The following is an 18,388-nucleotide window of genomic DNA, read 5'->3' as shown; positions in this document are numbered from 1 at the left end:
CGGGAAGATCCCACATGTGCGGAGCAACTAAGCCCGAGTACCACAACTACTGAGCCTGAACTCCAAAGCCGGCGATCCACAACTACTAAGGCTGCGTGCCACAACTACTGAAGCCCGCGCACCTAGAGGCCATGCTCTGCAACAAGAGAAGCCACCGCAGTGAGAAGCCTGCGCACCGCAAGGAAGAGTAGCCCCCGCAGGCGGCAACTGGAGAAAGCCCGCGCGCAGCAATGAAGACCCAATGCAACCCTAAATAAATAAATAATTTTTTTTTTAAAAAAAAGGGGGTAGCAGATCCTTGTGCCTCCAGTGAGAACCCAAGAATGTGAAGTACTTATGAAGCCATATAAACAATCAGGGAAGCAGCTCAAAACTGGTAGTGAGGAAACCTGGGTTCTCGACTCATTGCTGCCCTGGGCCTCAGTTTCTTCATAGGCACAATGAGAAGATGGTGCAGATCAATGAACAAGCTCGTTCCAGCCCTTCCAGTTTATGAGAAACTTCAACATCTCATGGAGTTCTTCATGATTGGGCTATGGCTGAGTTTTACTTTGTATCTTCCAAAATTTTTAGGATGAGCATATATTATTTTTATAATGGAAAAGAAAATAATTCAAAACATTTTAAAAGATAACATTTCTCACTGTTACTCAGACATTATTTTCACAAGCTAAGATGCTTGTATTCCAGTGCTAAGCTCACTACTTTACTGCCCATGAATAGAGAACAAACAACAAGGTCTCAACACATGCTTATCCAACAGGTTGTTTGAAACAAACTTAAAATTTGCTTTAATAGGCAGAACTGGACCTGTGACTCTCTACAAGATGATAAACATGGAACTAAACAGCCCAAAGATCCAATCGCAGCCAAAATCTCATACCACATAGAGAAATTAGCAATATTTAATAATACCTCATAATTTTTTTAGACTTCTGGGTTTCAAAATTTCTGACAAAGTAATTCACGAGCCATAATTAACAAAAATAGGCAACCTTCTCAAAAGTCTCCCAGAGCGAATGTCAATTCATCAGAGCCCTCTCCCTGCAGTGAGCATGTAGTGAACAGTGACATACCAGCAATAAACTACAGAAGCCAGAGAGGTTTGGATCTTGCCCTGAACTGGTGTCTGCTGAAAATGGCTTTAGCAAAAGAAGGTTGTGATTAGAAGTTAACGTTTCCAGCGCCCACTTATTAGCATGTCTAGCGAATCAGAGAAGGGAGATGATATAGTCTTTACAACCAGAGAGTTCACATCACAGGATATTTACAAACACTTACTGCTGTTTCAGTCTTCAGAGTAATTCGGTCACTGCTCTAACGGCAGACAAAGGATGCAGACACTGTAAGCAGACACTCTAGGTGGTCTCCTAAGAAAGACTCCCATCACCTCCTGGTTGCTCCAGCCATAAAACTATGCATTCTCTTTCTTCATCACCCCTCTTCCCATTCATCAAATCCTAGCAGCACCACCTCTCAAACACGTTCCCTCTATTTGTTCCTCTCTCCTTATTTCCAATGCGATTCCTAGTCCAAGCCACCGTCATGTCTCCCTTAGACTACTTCCATAGCCTTCATGCTAACTGCCCCCCTTGACCCGGGCCCGAGTCAATTCCTTCTTCTCACGGTGGCCATATTTATATAGTAGATCATTTCCCTCCCCCACTTAAAACTCTTCAGTGTCTCCTGATTTTCACAGAAAACATAAACTCCATCCCCTCTTCACCTCTCAAACCTTATGTCACGACAATCTTCCCTTCACCCTCAGTACTTCTCGCATTGGCCTCCTTTTCCTTCCTTCCTTTGCCAAGCCCGTTCTAACTTGCCGTCCCCACTGCTTCCTTAGATCACTGTTTCTCCAGCTTGTCCCACAGCTGGCTTCATCTCATCGTTCCAACCCAACACACGAGACCTTCCCTGACCACTGTATCCTAAATACCATCAACCTATATTTGTGTTTTCTCTCCCCCTATTTATATCCTGTAGGATCCTTAAGTCTCATTGTTTGACTGCTCGTTTCCTCCCCGCAAAGAGAATGTAAGCTCTGTGAGGAAGAAGATCTTGCTTTTCCTATTCAGTGCTAAAGCCCCAGGGCCTAGAACACAGCACATAGTAGATACTGAGTGACTTTTTGTCAATTGAATGCCTGTGTTGCTTCAGATTAAATCAGGGCCCAACTTTTCAATGTTCCTTGTCCATTCAAAGTCAATTCGTTGCCCAGAAGACAAGTTGTTAATTTGCAGAAGGGACATCTCTCTCTATATATAAATATCTTCGTTGTTACCCACAACTAGGTTAGCCTCCGACACAGAGTTCATTGCTCTGGAAACAGAAGATTCTTCGAAGATGTCAAATGAAACTTAAACCTAGTTGACAAGCTAAGATGACTCATATAGTGTGTCTTGACTCGGGGGAACAATTGTGTAGGTTGTCACCGCTGGAAGTGAAAGGCTCAGAGCCTGAGTGGGTTGATCGTTATGTCACACGGACTGAGGCAGGCGGATATTTTAAAAGTGCTAAGAAAATCTGCTAGGATTCTCTGTGCTCTGGCCTGGCATTCAGTATGGGGAGAGTTCATTTGGGGCCCAGGTAAGAGGATCAACTGTCTGAAATTTTAGATGGGGCACCATTTCAAGGTAATTTCACTCTGACTTGCAGAGTGAACTACAAAGTGGGAGTGACAGCCAATTTTCTGCGGAGTATCATGGTTCAAAAATCACTTTTACACATTCACCATCTCTTCTGTTCCTCAGGGCAACTCCAAAAGCTTGGCAAATGTAGTAATTATACCCATTTTATATATGGAGTATGAGAGCCACGATCCCACAATGAGTAAATATGGAAACTTGATTTAGAATCAAGATCTTAGGTCGTCTAGAGATGTTAATGAACCAGCAAGAGAGATACTGCAAAAGCCATTTTCAAAATCAACTTTTTTGAGGTATAATTTACATATAATAAAATACTCCCATTTTAAGTGTTCAGTTCACTGGATTTTGACAAATACATATATACTCCTGTACCTACCACCACAATTAAGATAGAGCACGTTTCATCCCCTGAGAAGTTCCTTCATGTCCCTCCATACTCCATTCGCCCCTTTACACCTCCTACCTCTGCCCCAGGAAGGCACTGATCTGCTTCCTGTCACTATATATCGATGTGCTTTTTCTAGAATCTCATACAAATGAAATTAGACGGTCTGAATTTTTTTTGCATCTGGCTCCTTTCACTCAGCATATTTCTGAGATACAGTCACGTTGTTACACATATTAGTAGTTTGTTCATTTTTACTGTTTTGTCTTATGTTACAGTATTCTATTGTATGGCTATACCCCAATTTGTTTATCCATTCATCTACTGATGGATATTTGTCGGGGTTTCTTTTTTAATTGAGGTATAGTTGATGTACAACATGATATAAGTTTCAGGTGTACATCATAGTGATTCACAATTTTTAAAGGTTATATTTCATTTATAGTTATTACAAAATATTGCCTATAGTCCCTGTGTGTACAATATATCCTTGCAGCTTATTTTATACACAATAGTTTGTACCTCTAAAACCCCTACCCCTATCCTGCCCCCTTCCTCTCCCCACTGGTAAACACTGGTTTGCTCTGTTTATCTGCGAGTCTGTCTCCTTTTTGTTATATTCAACTAGTTTATTGTATTTTTTAGATTCCACATATAAATGATATCATACAGTACTTGTATTTCTCTGTCTGACTTATTTCACTTAGCATAATACCCTCCAAGTCTATCCATGTTGTTGCAAATGGCAAAATTTCATTCTTTGCATGGCCAAGTAACATTCCAGTGTGTGTGTGTGTGTGTGTGTGTGTGTGCCTCACATCTTTTTTTTCTGTGAATACTTTGGAGTGGAACGGCCAGGTCCTATGGTAAGGGTATTTTTAATCTTATAAAAACTGAAAACGGTGATCCAACGTGGTTTTACAATTTTACATTCCTCCCAGCAGTGTATGAGAGTTCCAGTTGCCCCATGTCCTCACCAACACTTGGTATTGTCAGTCTTTTAATTTTATCCATTTTGATAGGTATGAGGTGGTATTTCATTGTGGTTTGAATGTGGGTTTCCTTGAGGCTAATAATGTTGAGCATCTTTTAACATGCTTATTGCCCATCTATACAACTTCTGCAAAGGGCAATTTGAGAGGTAAGAGATATAAGTAATTTCATCTCTCATGTGCAAGAACTTGCTTTATTTTAGAAACAATTTTTGAAAAATATAACCTGGAAAAAGATTTATAAAAAGACTTATAAAATATTCAGATTATAAAAATCAAATATATTTAGAGGCTAAACTAAAAATAATGAAAGCAGTAATATGGTAGAAAATATCCACATTGTATTTGCTTTGTATTTTTTACTATACATTCATCTAATGCTCTAAGAACCTAGGGGACCTGAATTGGCAGGAAGGGGCTGAGATTGAATTAACTTGATCTCAGCAAAGGGAAAAGCTTTGCTCTTTTCACTTCCAATTACTCTTTCTTCCCTAGACTTCATTTTATAAATCATGGGCTCAATTATTCACAGTATCTTTTTATATCTAGTCTCATAAAACTGTAAGGTGAATCATTACAAAATTAATATTCAACAGGCTTTATATAACTCTGCTTAATGCAATGTATAACTCAGATTTTTATCACTGCAGGCCTCTCAAGATCTATAAACGCGACTAAATTAATAAAACATCATGTATTTAACTCTAACAATCCCATCACAACCTCAACACCGCAAAACCACTAAATTTAAACTAGACAACCAGACAGACATTGATGACAGACATGGACTATATAGTAAAGGCCAGACCCAGCAATCCCACTACTGGACATATACCCTGAGAAAACCATAATTCAAAAAGAGTCATGTACCAAAATGTTCATTGCAGCTCTATTTACAATAGCCAGGACATGGAAGCAACCTAAGTGCCCATCATCGGATGAATGGATAAAGAAGATGTGGCACATATATACAATGGAATATTACTCAGCCATAAAAAGAAATGAAATTGAGCTATTTGTAATGAGGTGGATAGCCCTAGAGTCTGTCATACAGAGTGAAGTAAGTCAGAAAGAGAAAAACAAATACCGTATGCTAACACATATATATGGAATTTAAGAAAAAAAAATGTCATGAAGAACCTAGGGGTAAGACAGGAATAAAGACACAAACCTACTAGAGAATGGACTTGAGGATATGGGGAGGCAGAAGGGTAAGCTGTGACAAAGCAAGAGAGAGGCATGGACATATATACACTACCAAACGTAAGGTAGATAGCTAGTGGGAAGCAGCCGCATAGCACAGGGAGATCAGCTCGGTGCTCTGTGACCACCTAGAGGGGTGGGATAGGGTGGGAGGGAGGGAGACGCAAGAGGGAGGGGATATGGGAACATGTGTATATGTATGGCTGATTCGCTTTGTTATGGAGCAGAAACTAACACACCATTGTAAAGCAATTATACTCCAATAAAGATGTAAAAAAAAAAAAAAAAAGAAAAGGCCAAGCTCTGTATGAAGAGTCCCATGATGACAACCAAGGTCATGTTCTAACACATTTGTTTTGAGAAACTCATAGTTGTAATAAAATTGAGCTATTGTGCTTCTGGAGCACTTACACAGAAACCGCTCTGAATTTTTTATACCATATGGTCCCAAAAGAGTTTCTCACTCTTATATAATCATCACCTCCCAGGTGGAAAAGAAAAAGCTGATGAATGCATCTACTAGATACTACCTCCTAACCCCTGCCCAAATAAATGTGTATAATTTCCAGCCCAGAAGGAATCTTACAGATCTTTCAGTCCAATGATCATATTTTATAGAAAAGGAAACCAAGACTGAGACAAGGGAAATTACCAGCTTAAGGTTAGACAATCTGTTAAAAACAGCTGGGTATTAAATTCAGATCTTCTAACTCTGACTCCAGATTGATTGTCTTGTGAGTTTCTTCTTTTTCTTCTTAAGACTTTTCCCTCTGTTTTCTATAGTTATATAGGTTCAATGTAGAAAATTTTGAAAACTCAGAAAAGCACAAAGAAAAAAAATCGCTGAATCGCCTCTAATCTCAAGACTCTGAGACAATCACTTTCAAACTCTGGGTGGGGCAGTATGATGCAGAAGCTAAGAGGGCTGCTTTTGGAGTCACACACTTGGCTTCATATCCTTGCTTATTTGTTTAACAAGCTTGTGACCATGGAGAAGTTACTACACCCTCCTCAGCTTCAGTGCCCTTGTCAGCAAAATGGGGCTGACAGGGACACTCATCTCTTAGTGCTGTTGTGAGAATGAGGTGGGATGGAATTTGAAAAGCATTTCACACACTGCCTGGCAGTTAGCAGACACCCAATAAACATAAGCCATCATGTAAAGATGTGGCACATATATACAATGGAATATTACTCAGCCATAAGAAAGAATGAAATAATGGCATTTGCAGCAACATGGATGGACCTAGAGATGATCATACTAAGTAAGTCAGACAGAGAAAGATAAATATATGATATCACTTATAAGTGAAATCTAAAAAAAAGATACAAATGAACTTATTTACAAAACAGAAAGAGACTCACAGACTTAGAAAACGAACCTAGGCTTACCAAAGGGGAAAGGTGGGGAGGGAAGGATAAATAAGGAGGTTGGGATTAACATATACACACTACTATATATAAAACAGATCATCAACAGGATCTTCTGTATAGCACAGGAAACTCTACTCAATACTCGTAATAACCTGTATGGGAAAAGAATCTGAAAAAGAATAAATATATGTATATGTATAACTGAATCACTTTGCTGTACAGCTGAAACTAACACAACACTGTAAATCAACTATACTCCAATATAAAATTTAAAAAAAAAGAAAGGCAAAAAAAACCACATTAGCCATCATGATTTTATCCTTTTGGACACTGATCTATGCATATGTTCTTATTCTTTAAAAAGAGTCAATAAAGTCTGTGGCTTTATTTCACCTAAAAGTACTCTGCCAGGAAAAGTCATTCCCCAGTTGCCTTTTCCACTACACGAAACTAGCCCAAAGAAATCCAAATGTAAACAGCTGTCTGGAGAGCCAGATACTGATGTTCTAACCACTAGGAAGAAGTTCCCACAATCCAGCAAATATCTCAGAGTTTTGGGTATTGTCCCAAGAAACAAGGCTGCAGCCCCCTTCCCTACCAAGTCCTGATGATGACCCACTAGTGGAGCTTCAGAAAGAATACGGTCCCTGGCCAATTCCCTCAAAGTCTCAGCCCATTCAGAGCTCTGCCACCTCAGTGTTGCCAGGAACCAGAAGGGCTCAATGACCCTTCCACACCAGGGTCATCTCAGAGGATTGTTTGCGATATCATCATGACCACGCTGGTGACTTCCAGCTAACGCAGGGAAGGTTTTTAAGAATAAAAGCTGTCCTACTGTGATTTCTTCTCTTCTCCCTACCCTGCACAAAAAGAGAAAAAGGACTGTTTGCCTGGCAATGGTCAGTGACTGATGAGTGACAGTGTAAGCAGTGCTGTGATAAGGTTTATGAAGCTGTACCCTGGATCAATGGAAAGTAAATTGTGATTGATTAGCAATGTCTGCAATGGAAGACAGCAACAGCAGGGTGGTACGTATGCCATGTTGCTGTCCTTTCTGATCTATTTCAATGTCCTCAATTTTATAGATATGAGAACTAGGTTCATGACAATGAGGAAGCATGGCTCATTCAAGGTTACAGAGATAGTAATGACAAAGCTGAGACCAGTAACCACTTCTAATGCTTTGTAGCTCAGTGTTCTTCTCTCCATGTCTGGCTACCTTTCTTTCCTGGTGGGCAGGATGGTTTCCGGTCTTATAACCATTAGGTGGTCCTGGCATGTTACAATCCATTCAGATACTCTATGGCAAATAAGTTATGCCAAGATAATTTTAAAAACCCATCAGTCCCAGGTTTGCACCAAGGCCCCGGCAGCAGCTAGCACACAGCTGTTATGAGGATGCATAGTGTATTTTGACAAAAGACAGGTGGTTGGTTTTGTCATGTAGGTGAGATAAGATAAAAGCAGAACCGGCAGGGAAAGAGAGACTTCTTCCCCAGACTCTAAATGGATTTCTTTTTTGCATTGTAGAGCTCTAAATAAATAAAATACAAAATGAATGTTTACAATATTTCAGTTGTTGAGAAAGCAGCTATAGAGCTTTATTCCAATTTGTATCCTCTCCAGGAAAATGGAATTCAACATGAATTTTATAACGGTGGGAGGGAGAAGGCACACTCGTTTATTACTAAATATCTTCAACAGACATTTACTAAGTGCTTACGAGGTGCCAGGCATGTGCGAGGCCCCAGGGACGCAACAGGGATCAGCAGAGACATAGTTCCTGTCCTCCCATTCAGAGTCTATCGGGAAAGATGGACGATTAGAGAGCGTTGTAATAAGTGCACATATACAAACAAGAAGACAGGATTTAGGGTGCACCTGGGCTGGGGTGAAGGATTCTCAACAGGATCAGCGTGCTGGACATGATTTGGAGCCACACAAAAAAAGAGTTCTGGGATCCTGTTTCCTGCCCCTAACCTAGTGGGTCACCTTGAGCAAATCACTTAAACTTTTTACCCCAATTTCCTTATCTTGCAAAATAAAGTTGATAATTCCTACATTCTTTTTCCCTACGCCAAGTTTTGAGTTAAAGTTTATTAAGTTCCCAGGGGAACCTGGCACAGAGTCTGAGTTCAACAAATATTTGTCAAATGAATGAAAGAATTGTTATCAAACACACATTGGATCTTTAATAGCAAAAGGGGCACTTTGGCAGGGCAGAGAGTGAGGAAACACAGAGGAACGAGACGAGACATTAGTCCTGTCTTCTACCTACTTAGAGAGACTGAGAATATATACTATACTTACACGCACGCACGCACACACACACATATATATATATGTATATGTAACAAATACACGGCGAAGTCATAGAGAACCATATTTGATGTGGCTGAGTCAGGGAGGGCTCTACAGCGGGACTCTCCCTTGAGCCACAAATGAGATGTCCATATGTAGTTTTCAAATTTCTAATAGCCATATTAATAAAAGTAAAAAGACAGAATAATATATTTAATCCAATATAGCCAAATAATGTCATTTCGATGTGTAAGCAATATGCGTTTATTAACGTGATATCTTACATTCTATCTTTGTGTGTGTCCTAAGCCTTCAAACCCCGCGTGTATTTTATATTTACATTACGTCTCAACTTAGCCTGGTCACACTGCAGATGACTGGCAGCCACGGGTGGCTAATGGCTTCTGTACTGGACAGAAGTTAGGAGACAGAAGAGTTCGTTGAAGACACAGGCACTCAGGTGGGCTTAAGGAGGAAGTGGGGCTTGAACAGGATGGACATTAAAAGCCCTGACTTCGGGTGTCTTTAAGAGCTCTCTCCTGCCTGAAGGCTTTGGTTGCAGCACCTTCCAGAAGTCTCCCCGACCTGGTGCGTTCTGCCGCGAGGAGTTTCTGAATCTACTCCCTGCTGGTGCAGATGCCACACTTGACCTGGTTCATACCCTCTGCTGACACCTCTGACGCCCTCACTGCCCTCTCCTTCCTGGTACCCCTCACCTGCCACGGTGGCTGGTGTATGGGAAGCGCACATACGTAAAGGTGACTTCTTCGCTGCGCTCTGTGGCTCTAAATAAACAAAACACAAAATGAAGACGAGATAGCCAAGCTCTGGCTTCCAAAGCCACTAGGTCTGACAGAGCCCCCGTGTGCCCTCCAGCCACAGAGAGTTAGGAGGTGAACAAATGCCACAGCCACTCCTAGCAGAAAACCAATGGGTGCACACGCGCCAAGCGGGCAACAGATGGGCACACGGCCAGGCTGTGGGGCAAGCATTTGGCAGAGACGTACTAAGAAAAGAAGACAACAGTCTGAAAATGGCCAAGTCCACTACTTCCTAAGGCGAGATGGAGTAGGGAGACCCACGTGGCCAGGAAGCGTGTGGTGACGTGTACTAGAAAAGAATTTAGGTGGTGAATAACACAGGAAATGAGAAAGATGGATGTAAGAGGAGGAGGGCAGACACCCAGAAACCAAGACTCATTTTACAGGCTGTCCCCCCAACAGCTTGGGACACCCTCACCTAAGTGAGCCTCTGCAGCGTCCCCTCCTCTAGAGCCTAGGCTGGGTCATGCTGATGGCTGGACCCACATCTGCCCTCCTTCTGCTCAGTCCTGTCTTGTCCCATAGTTAACATCCAGGCCACAAACTCGGGCAAGTAAATAAGTAAGGAAGTGGCTTGGAGAAGGAGGGGCATCATGCATTCTCCCCACAGCTCCCCGCCGTGTCCCAAGCACAGAGTTACTATCGGTTTGCAGGAGGAATTTCTTAGCGGCCGCTCGTCTTAGCTCAATAGTATCATCATCAGAACACACGTCCCTTGTGTAGAAGAAGCCCCCCACGACCCACCCACTGTCAGCAAGTGGGAGTATGACCCCAGTGTGCCCAGGTCTTGCCATTTTTCCAAAGTTTTAAAGATAGATTTTCTGTGACATTTTCCAGTTTTAAAATGTTTGGAAGTATGTCGATAAATGTTTAAATGCTGTCCTGGGCCACACTGTGTGAGCCAAAGAAATCAGACCGCGGGGCTCCCAGCTTGACATTTCTACTCTAGTTCAAAGAGACCCGGTCGTGGTCCGGCTCCACCATCATCAGGCCGTTCTGAGGCTTAATTCAGATCACGCACGTGAAGGGCTTACCAGAGCTTCTGGCACGTGGTGGAGGCGGTAAATAACTGGTGTCAGCTCGCACTACAGAACGTCTGAGATTTATTCCTAACCATTACATGGGGAGCAGATCACAGGAAACCCCTGAAGACAAAACATCTGAAACTGGCTCCTCTCCCACCAATGATTCCCTATCTCCTTCTTTCTATTTCCCAGCTTAGATTTATGCCACTTTCATTTTACTTTCTCAATTCATGAAACTCAGTCTGGCTGCACAAAGGAAGCAAGGGGTGAAAAAAAAAAGGTCAGGTGAAAGTGTAAGTTGGTATAAGTTTTCTAGAAAGTACTTTGGGAATGCTTAGCAAAAGACCAAAAAAATTTGTATTCCTTTTGACTCAGGGATTCCACTTTAAGGAATTTGAGCCCAAGTAAAAAATGACGGTTTTTCATAAAGACTTAAGCCTAAAATGTTTACGACAGGAAAGTCTACAATAGAAACAATTAAGGAAATTAAATGCCCCTGAATAGGGGATTGGTTGCAAAAGTTATGATACACTAGAACGCTGACTTTTGTCTATCACATCCCCCCATGACTTTCAGAGCGCTTATGATTTTCACTGTGTCCCTGGCAGTACACACCACGGGAGCAGACAGCCTGTCAGTCTTGTGCAACATTGTACACACCACTATATATGAGCTGGCACGTAACAGACACTAATAAATATTTAAATACATCCAAAGACAGCTTATGTAGTATGATTCCATTTTTGTGGGAAAAAAATAGGTATGTGTTTCTGGAAGTTAAATAATTAGTGCTTTGCCCTAGACTGGGCCAAGCAAACTACAGTTTCAGGATTGTCTGCTGTTTTTTGTAAATAAAGATTTATTGGAACACAGTCATGCTTATTCTTTTACACTTTCTCTAGGACTGCTTTTGCACCATAATGCACAGTTGAGTTGTTACAACACAGACTACCTGGTCCTTTAGAAAAAAGTTAGCTGACTCCCGCTCTAGATGGTAGAAGTTCTTTCTGAGTGGTCTAATAAACACACACATGTGTATACATGTATATGTATATCTGTGTGTGTGTGTATTTTTTTTACATGACTGCTTTTCCAACCAGACAAAAGATAGAATTATTTTTACAAAAGAAAGGAACGCAGAAAGAAACCGAAGAAGGATGGAGGGAGGTGGGAGGTACGGAGGGCAGAAACTGTTTATCCATATTTGTCAATATAGAAAAATGTCCAAAATAAGTGAGAGTTTTAAATATGCTATGAACAGAACGCTGTCATTTTCATAATACCTGGATCAAGTGCCAAAAGAAAATATACAAAAAGGTGAGCTTGGCTGTATCTAAGTAAGGAAAATATAAATGACTATTATTTCTTTCTTTGATCTTTCTTGTATTTTCTAAAATTTCCAGAATAAAAATGCATTGCTTACATAATAAGAAAAAGAGAAATAAGTGATCTTGAACAGAAAGACAGAGAAAAGAAAATATGAATCTACATAAAAAACAGGAATCTTTCTACCAGGATTTGGCAAGTAAGGGAGGGAACTCAGGGTGGGTCACAGGGGCATTTGCTTCTTCACTGCACGAGGATCAGTGCTACACTCCAGTAAAATGAAAACATGGCAAAGGCAGAGGGGTTCATACCCAGGGCCAATTTTTTGTTTCCAAAAAACATTAAAGTCGGCACCCAATTTGCACTGATGTTTTCTCTTTACATTAAAAAAAAATTTTTTTAATACACTTCCAGAGGACAGCTTCCCATTTCTACCTAGATTAGAAAATCAGTTTAGAAAAGACGGCCATTTGCAGAAAAATGGATGGAACTAGAGTTTATCATATGAAGTGAAGTCAGACAGACCAAAAAAAAATACGATAGCACTTAAATGAGGAACCTAAAAAGATGACACACATGCACTCCCTAGCAAGACAGAAAAAGACTCAAAGACTTAGAAAATGAACTTATGGCTACCAAAGGGGTAAGATGGGGATGGGGAGGGATAAATTAGGAGGGTGGGATTAACATATCCACAGTAATATATATGTAAGTGATAATCAAAGGACCTACTGTCGAGCACAGGGAAACCTACTCAACACTCTGTAATACCTTATATGGGAAAAGAATCCTAAAAACAATAGATATACGTATCTGTATAACTGAATCAGGTTGCAGTACACCCAAAACAAACACAACACTGTAAATCAACTATATTCCAATATAAAATAAAAATTAAATTTCAAAAGAAAAGGAAAGAGAAGAAATGCCAACGATATTCCCTTCAGGGCTCGGTGACCTGGGCTGGTGTCACATCCCTGGAGCCAGAGCAGCCTTGGGTCCCAAGTCTAGACGTGGTGGAGGTGAGGGAACTGGGAAGCAGGTGCCAGCAAATGAGCCTCTCTTGGACCTGACAGGCGGACGACAACCTCCAGATGCAGGCGGGGCCTCCTACAGCTCAACCAAGCCTAGTGCACCCAAAGGTCGGTGGACCCTCACGCTGCATGAGCTTTGAAAAATCACCTGGTCTCCAAGTCTCCTGGTGGTGGGGTTCCCAGGGGCAGCCTCCTTCCTCGGAGTCTCCCCACCTCCGCACGACAGCAAGCTCAGTATAGCGTTTTTGGCAGGGCTTGGGAATTGTCGTGGGGGGAGCGGGGAGCGAAGGGTAAGGAGGAAGAAGTAAGGAAACACGAGCTCTGGGGTGTTTCTTCTGCCACAGTCCACTCGAATCTACGACCCAGTAACAGGACTTTAAGGCTCTGGTTGCCGGTAACCCGAGTGGGGCATGAAAAAATGCTGCCACCTTGTGGCCATTTCCCGTAACAACAACTTTAAAACCGGTCCTAGGTATCCCCCTAAGGGACACTTCATAACAAGGCCTGCGGGGCTCTAAAGCAGGGATCCCCAGCCTTTTCGGCACCAGGGACTGGTTTCATGGAAGACAATTTTATGGACAGGGGCGGGGATGGTCCCGGAAGTAATGCAAGCGATGGGGTGGATGGTTCCAGCGGCAATAGGAGAGATGGGGGGGATCGTTTAGTCGGTAGTGCGAGCAAAGGTTCAGGTGGCAATGGGGGTGACGGGGAGCGCTGGGGAGTCGCAGATGAAGCTGCGCTAGCTCTCCCGTGTTCACCTCCTGCTGTGAGGCCTGGTTCCTAACAAGTCGAGGCCCGCGGGTTGGGGACCCCTGCTCTAAAGGACACCTGCCCTCAAGAAATGTCCTGGGGTACCTGATCGAAAAAGAATTCAAATCAGGGCGGACTTTTAAGAAACCAATTTCAAGAGGTAAATTTAATGCACACTGTTTTGTTTTTGATTTTTTTTAATGCACATGAAAAGATGCTCCACATGGCTAATTATTAGAAAACCGCAAATCAAAACTAGAACAAGGAATCACCTCACACCAGTCTAAATGGCTATCATCAAAATCTACATACAAAATATGCAGGAGAGGGCATGGAAAGAAGGCAACCGTCCTAAGCTGCTTTTGGAAATGTATGTTGGTAACGGCCACAGTGGAGTACACTATGGAAGCTCCCTACAAAACGAAAGCATCATGGCCGCTGAGCCTGCGCGTCCGGAGACTGTGCTCCGCAACGGGAGAGGGGCCACAACAGTGAGAGACCCGCGTACCGCAAAAAAAAAAAAACCAAAAAAAAACGAAAGCATTATCCGCAATCCCATTCATGGGCCTATATGTGGAGCAAAAATCATAATTCGAAAAGATACACGCACCCTGACGTTCACTGCAGCACTATTTATGAGGACCAAGACATGGAAGCAACCTAAATGTCCATCGACAGATTAAAGATGATGTGGTGTAAATCCTTGTAAGTTGTAAATTATTGTAAACTATACTTCAACAATAAGAAATGAAAGAGAAAACATTTTCTGGTCAAGTAGCCGGACATTTTCATGATTTCAGTCTCAGCCAAGGTGGGTTTTTGGCAAATCTGACGGCTCCCATTAACGCTTCCACTGTCCTTCTCTGCTTCTGCAGAGGTAGGGAAGGTAAGAACCCTGTGGCAACCCTCCACAACGAGGGAGCTGTGGACAAATGCCCCGGTCTCTGGGCCTCAGTCAGGGCCCTTGCAGAAATGAGCACCAGTTGCCCACAGAGATGTCTTTCTTGGCTTTTTCTCCTTTCTGCTCTCACAGCTGCCCCCACTCCTCCCTCCTGCTTCCTGGAAATCTCACAAATTATCCTCCTGCATCCAAGATCCTGCTTTAGGTTCTGTTTTGGAGGAACTCAAACTAAGAGAGTTCATGAGGATTTTTTTTTTTTTTTTTGCGGTACGCGGGTCTCTCACTGTTGTGGCCTCTCCACTTGCGGAGCACAGGCTCCAGACGCGCAGGCTCAGCGGCCATGGCTCACAGGCCCAGCCGCTCCGCAGCATGTAGGATCTTCCCGGACCAGGGCACGAACCTGTGTCCCCTGCATCGACAGGTGGACTCTCAACCACTGCGCCACCAGGGAAGCCCCATGAGGAAATATTAAACCAGTAATAAGAATTACACCATAGAGCTTCAGAAAGCTCCCACAGATGGTATGAAATAGAACTCATTAGTTTCCAGGACATATTCCTCCACTGTAAGCTACCTATTAGACTTCTACAATGGGCCACACACGCGCTGGGTATGTAATTGTAATAGGGAAGAACAAATCTGACTCCATATTACATCTATTTCTTTCACTTTAACCTTTGTATTCTAGTGCTTTTGCTACAAGTTAAGAATGTTGCTTGAAATATACAGGGTAGCCCATTCTCAAGGCTCTGACCTTTAAAGGTATGACACTTTTCCATTCTGATAGAGATAAAAAGTTGCAGAACAGAGAATAAGATTTGTTGCAGGTAGGGCTTCCCTGGTGACGCAGTGGTTGAGAGTCCGCCTGCCGATGCAGGGGACACGGGTTCGTGCCCAGGTCTGGGAGGATCCCGCATGCCGCAGAGCGGCTGGGCCGGTAAGCCATGGCCGCTGAGCCTGCGCTTCCGGAGCCTGTGCTCCGCAACTGGAGAGGCCACAACAGTGAGAGGCCCGCGTACCGCGAAAAAAAAAAAGATCTGTTGCAGGTATACTGAAACATTGTGACCTGACCTCTGGGCAGCTGCAAGAACAAAGGATTCCGATACCAAGAAGTTTGCAGCAACCAACCACACAACCTTCCCTTTTAGTATAAAAGAAGCCTGAATTCTAACTTGGGTAAGACAGTTCTTTGGGAAACTATTCATTATCTTCTCCATCTGCTGGCTTTCTGAATAAAGTTGCTATTCCTTGCCCCAACAATTCGTCTCTCAATTTTTTGGCCTGCTGTGTGGCAAGCAGTACGAGCCTGGACTTGGTAACATAATGGTGAACTAGTAAATACAGTCTATACTTACGGACATTAAACAAGCACTATGTAAATTGCATTATGGAAGTATAGGAAATATAGGAAAGTTAGTGTCTAGGAGAAAAAATGTTTTTCCCTCTACTCTTCCAAGTTTTTCGCTGAGACACCTGTAATAAAGGATTAATAAGAGAAAAACAAGCAGAAGGTTATAAACATTTGGCTCATGGATATATGGAAGATACCCAGGGAAAAATAAATAAGTACTCAAAGAGGTGGCTTCAGAATTCAGGATTAAATACCATCTTTACAGGGAAAGGGAAGGGGGCATGTAGGCCTCTTAGGGGAGAGTAAATGATTTTAAAAAAAGATGAATGGCGCCGTAAAAGAACAGATGAGAGGTATGATAGTTTGTGACAAGGTTTTTGACTGGGTGTGGTGTTGACCTGTAGTTTTCTCTCCTGTGATGAATCAATCTTCCCTGGAGTTTCCCAGGGAGGGGATTTATGACAATTGAGCTCCTTCTGAAGGATGTGTTTCTAGGCAGATAAGGGCAGTTCAGAGACTACCATATTAAGTGAAATAAGCCAGGCAGAGAAAAACAATATCATATGATATCAGTTATATGTGGAATCTAAAAAAAAAAAAAAAGATACAAATGAACTTATTTACAAATCAGAAATAGACCCACAGACATAGAAAATAAACTTATGGGGGCTTCCCTGGTAGCGCAGGGGTTAATAATCCGCCTGCCAATGCAGGGAACACGGGTTTGAGCCCTGGTCCGGGAAGATCCCACATGCCACGGAGCAACTAAGCCCGTGCGCCACAACTACTGAGCCTGAGCTCTAGAGCCCGCGAGCCACAACTGCTGGAGCCCACGAGCCACAACTACTGAAGCCCGTGCGCCTAGAGCCCGTGCTCCACAACAAGAGAAGCCACCGCAATGAAGAGTAGCCCCCGCTCACCGCAACTAGAGAAAGCCCGCGCACACAGCTACGAAGACCCAACGCAGTCAAAAATAAATAGATTAGAGAGAGGGACGTTCAGCTTGCGAGCGGGAACGTCTTGGTCGTACACGGAGAAAGAATGATTTAAAAATGGGTGATGGTGGGCTTCCCTGGTGGCGCAGTGGTTGAGAGTCCGCCTGCCGATGCAGGGGACACAGGTTCATGCCCCGGTCCGGGAGGATCCCACATGCCGCGGTGCGGCTGGGCCCATGAGCCATGGCCGCTGGGCCTGCGCGTCCGGGGCCTGTGCTCCGCGACTGGAGAGGCCACGGCAGTGAGAGGCCCACATACCACAAAAAAAAAAAAAAAAAAAAGGGTGATGTTGAGAAGGGAAAGAAGATTTTTGTTCAGAAGTGTGCCCAGTGCCATACTGTGGAAAAGGGAGGCAAGCACAAGACTGGGCCAAATCTCCATGGCCTGTTTGGGCGGAAGACAGGTCAGGCTGTCGGATTCTCTTACACAGATGCCAACAAGAACAAAGGCATCACCTGGGGAGAGGAGACACTGATGGAGTATTTGGAGAATCCCAAGAAGTACATCCCTGGAACAAAAATGATCTTCGCTGGCATTAAGAAGAAGGGAGAAAGGGCAGACTTGATAGCTTATCTCGAAAAAGCTACTAATGAGTAATAGTTGGCCACTGCCTTATTTATTATGGAACAAGTGTCTCATGACTTTTTATGTGTACCGTATTTAAATGGATCTCATACACTGGAATTCAGATCATGAATGGCTGATGTAATATTTCTGTCCTGATTTAAATAAGATTGGCTCGTGGCTAAATGAATATGGTCAGCTTTTTGAATTTTGATAGTAATTCTGGTTCAGCAAGTACTATCACTATTTTCCCCTTCTAAAGAGGTGATTAAACTTGAATAAGGAATGTTACACTTTTCAGGGATATGGTGAATGCCTTCTCAAACCCTATCGGAGATTGGTTTTATATTTAGATTTCTATAACTGGTTATATTAATACACTTAAATATTGAGAAGCTCCCTTTACTGTCTCATAGACCAGCAAGATTCACCTGTGTTTAAAGTTGTGTTCAATCACCTGTTAAGGCAAGGGCTGAAGATACACTGACAATGTCCACTTTACCTTTTTTGGTCTTAACTATGCCAATTTAATTAAAATTCTCCATCTAAAAAAATAATAATAATAAAATAAAATAAATTATTTAAGAAAATAAACTTATGGTTACCAAAGGGGAAAAGGGTGAGGGAGGGATAAATTACGAGTTTGGGATACATACTGCAATATATAAGACAGATAACCAGGGCTTCCCTGGTGGCGCAGTGATTAAGAATCCGC

General features: G+C 42.6%; 1 protein-coding gene across 1 annotated transcript in view; it reads left to right on the top strand.

Moving 5' to 3' along the window:
* Positions 1-18,162, top strand: part of LOC132527743 (cytochrome c-like) — a 74,376-nt gene extending 56,214 nt beyond the window's left edge. The window contains exon 2 of the mRNA XM_060163754.1: positions 17,392-18,162. Coding sequence (XP_060019737.1) covers positions 17,392-17,706 — 315 coding nt within the window. The 3' untranslated portion in view covers positions 17,707-18,162. The remainder of the gene's footprint in view (positions 1-17,391) is intronic.
* Positions 18,163-18,388: the final 226 nt, after the last annotated feature.

The sequence above is a fragment of the Lagenorhynchus albirostris genome, chromosome 10 (assembly GCF_949774975.1).
Source record: "Lagenorhynchus albirostris chromosome 10, mLagAlb1.1, whole genome shotgun sequence".
NCBI classification, from domain to species: Eukaryota; Metazoa; Chordata; class Mammalia; order Artiodactyla; family Delphinidae; genus Lagenorhynchus; species Lagenorhynchus albirostris.
The sequence above is the reverse complement of the archived record's forward strand: the minus strand, read 5'-3'. Positions and strand labels throughout refer to the sequence as shown.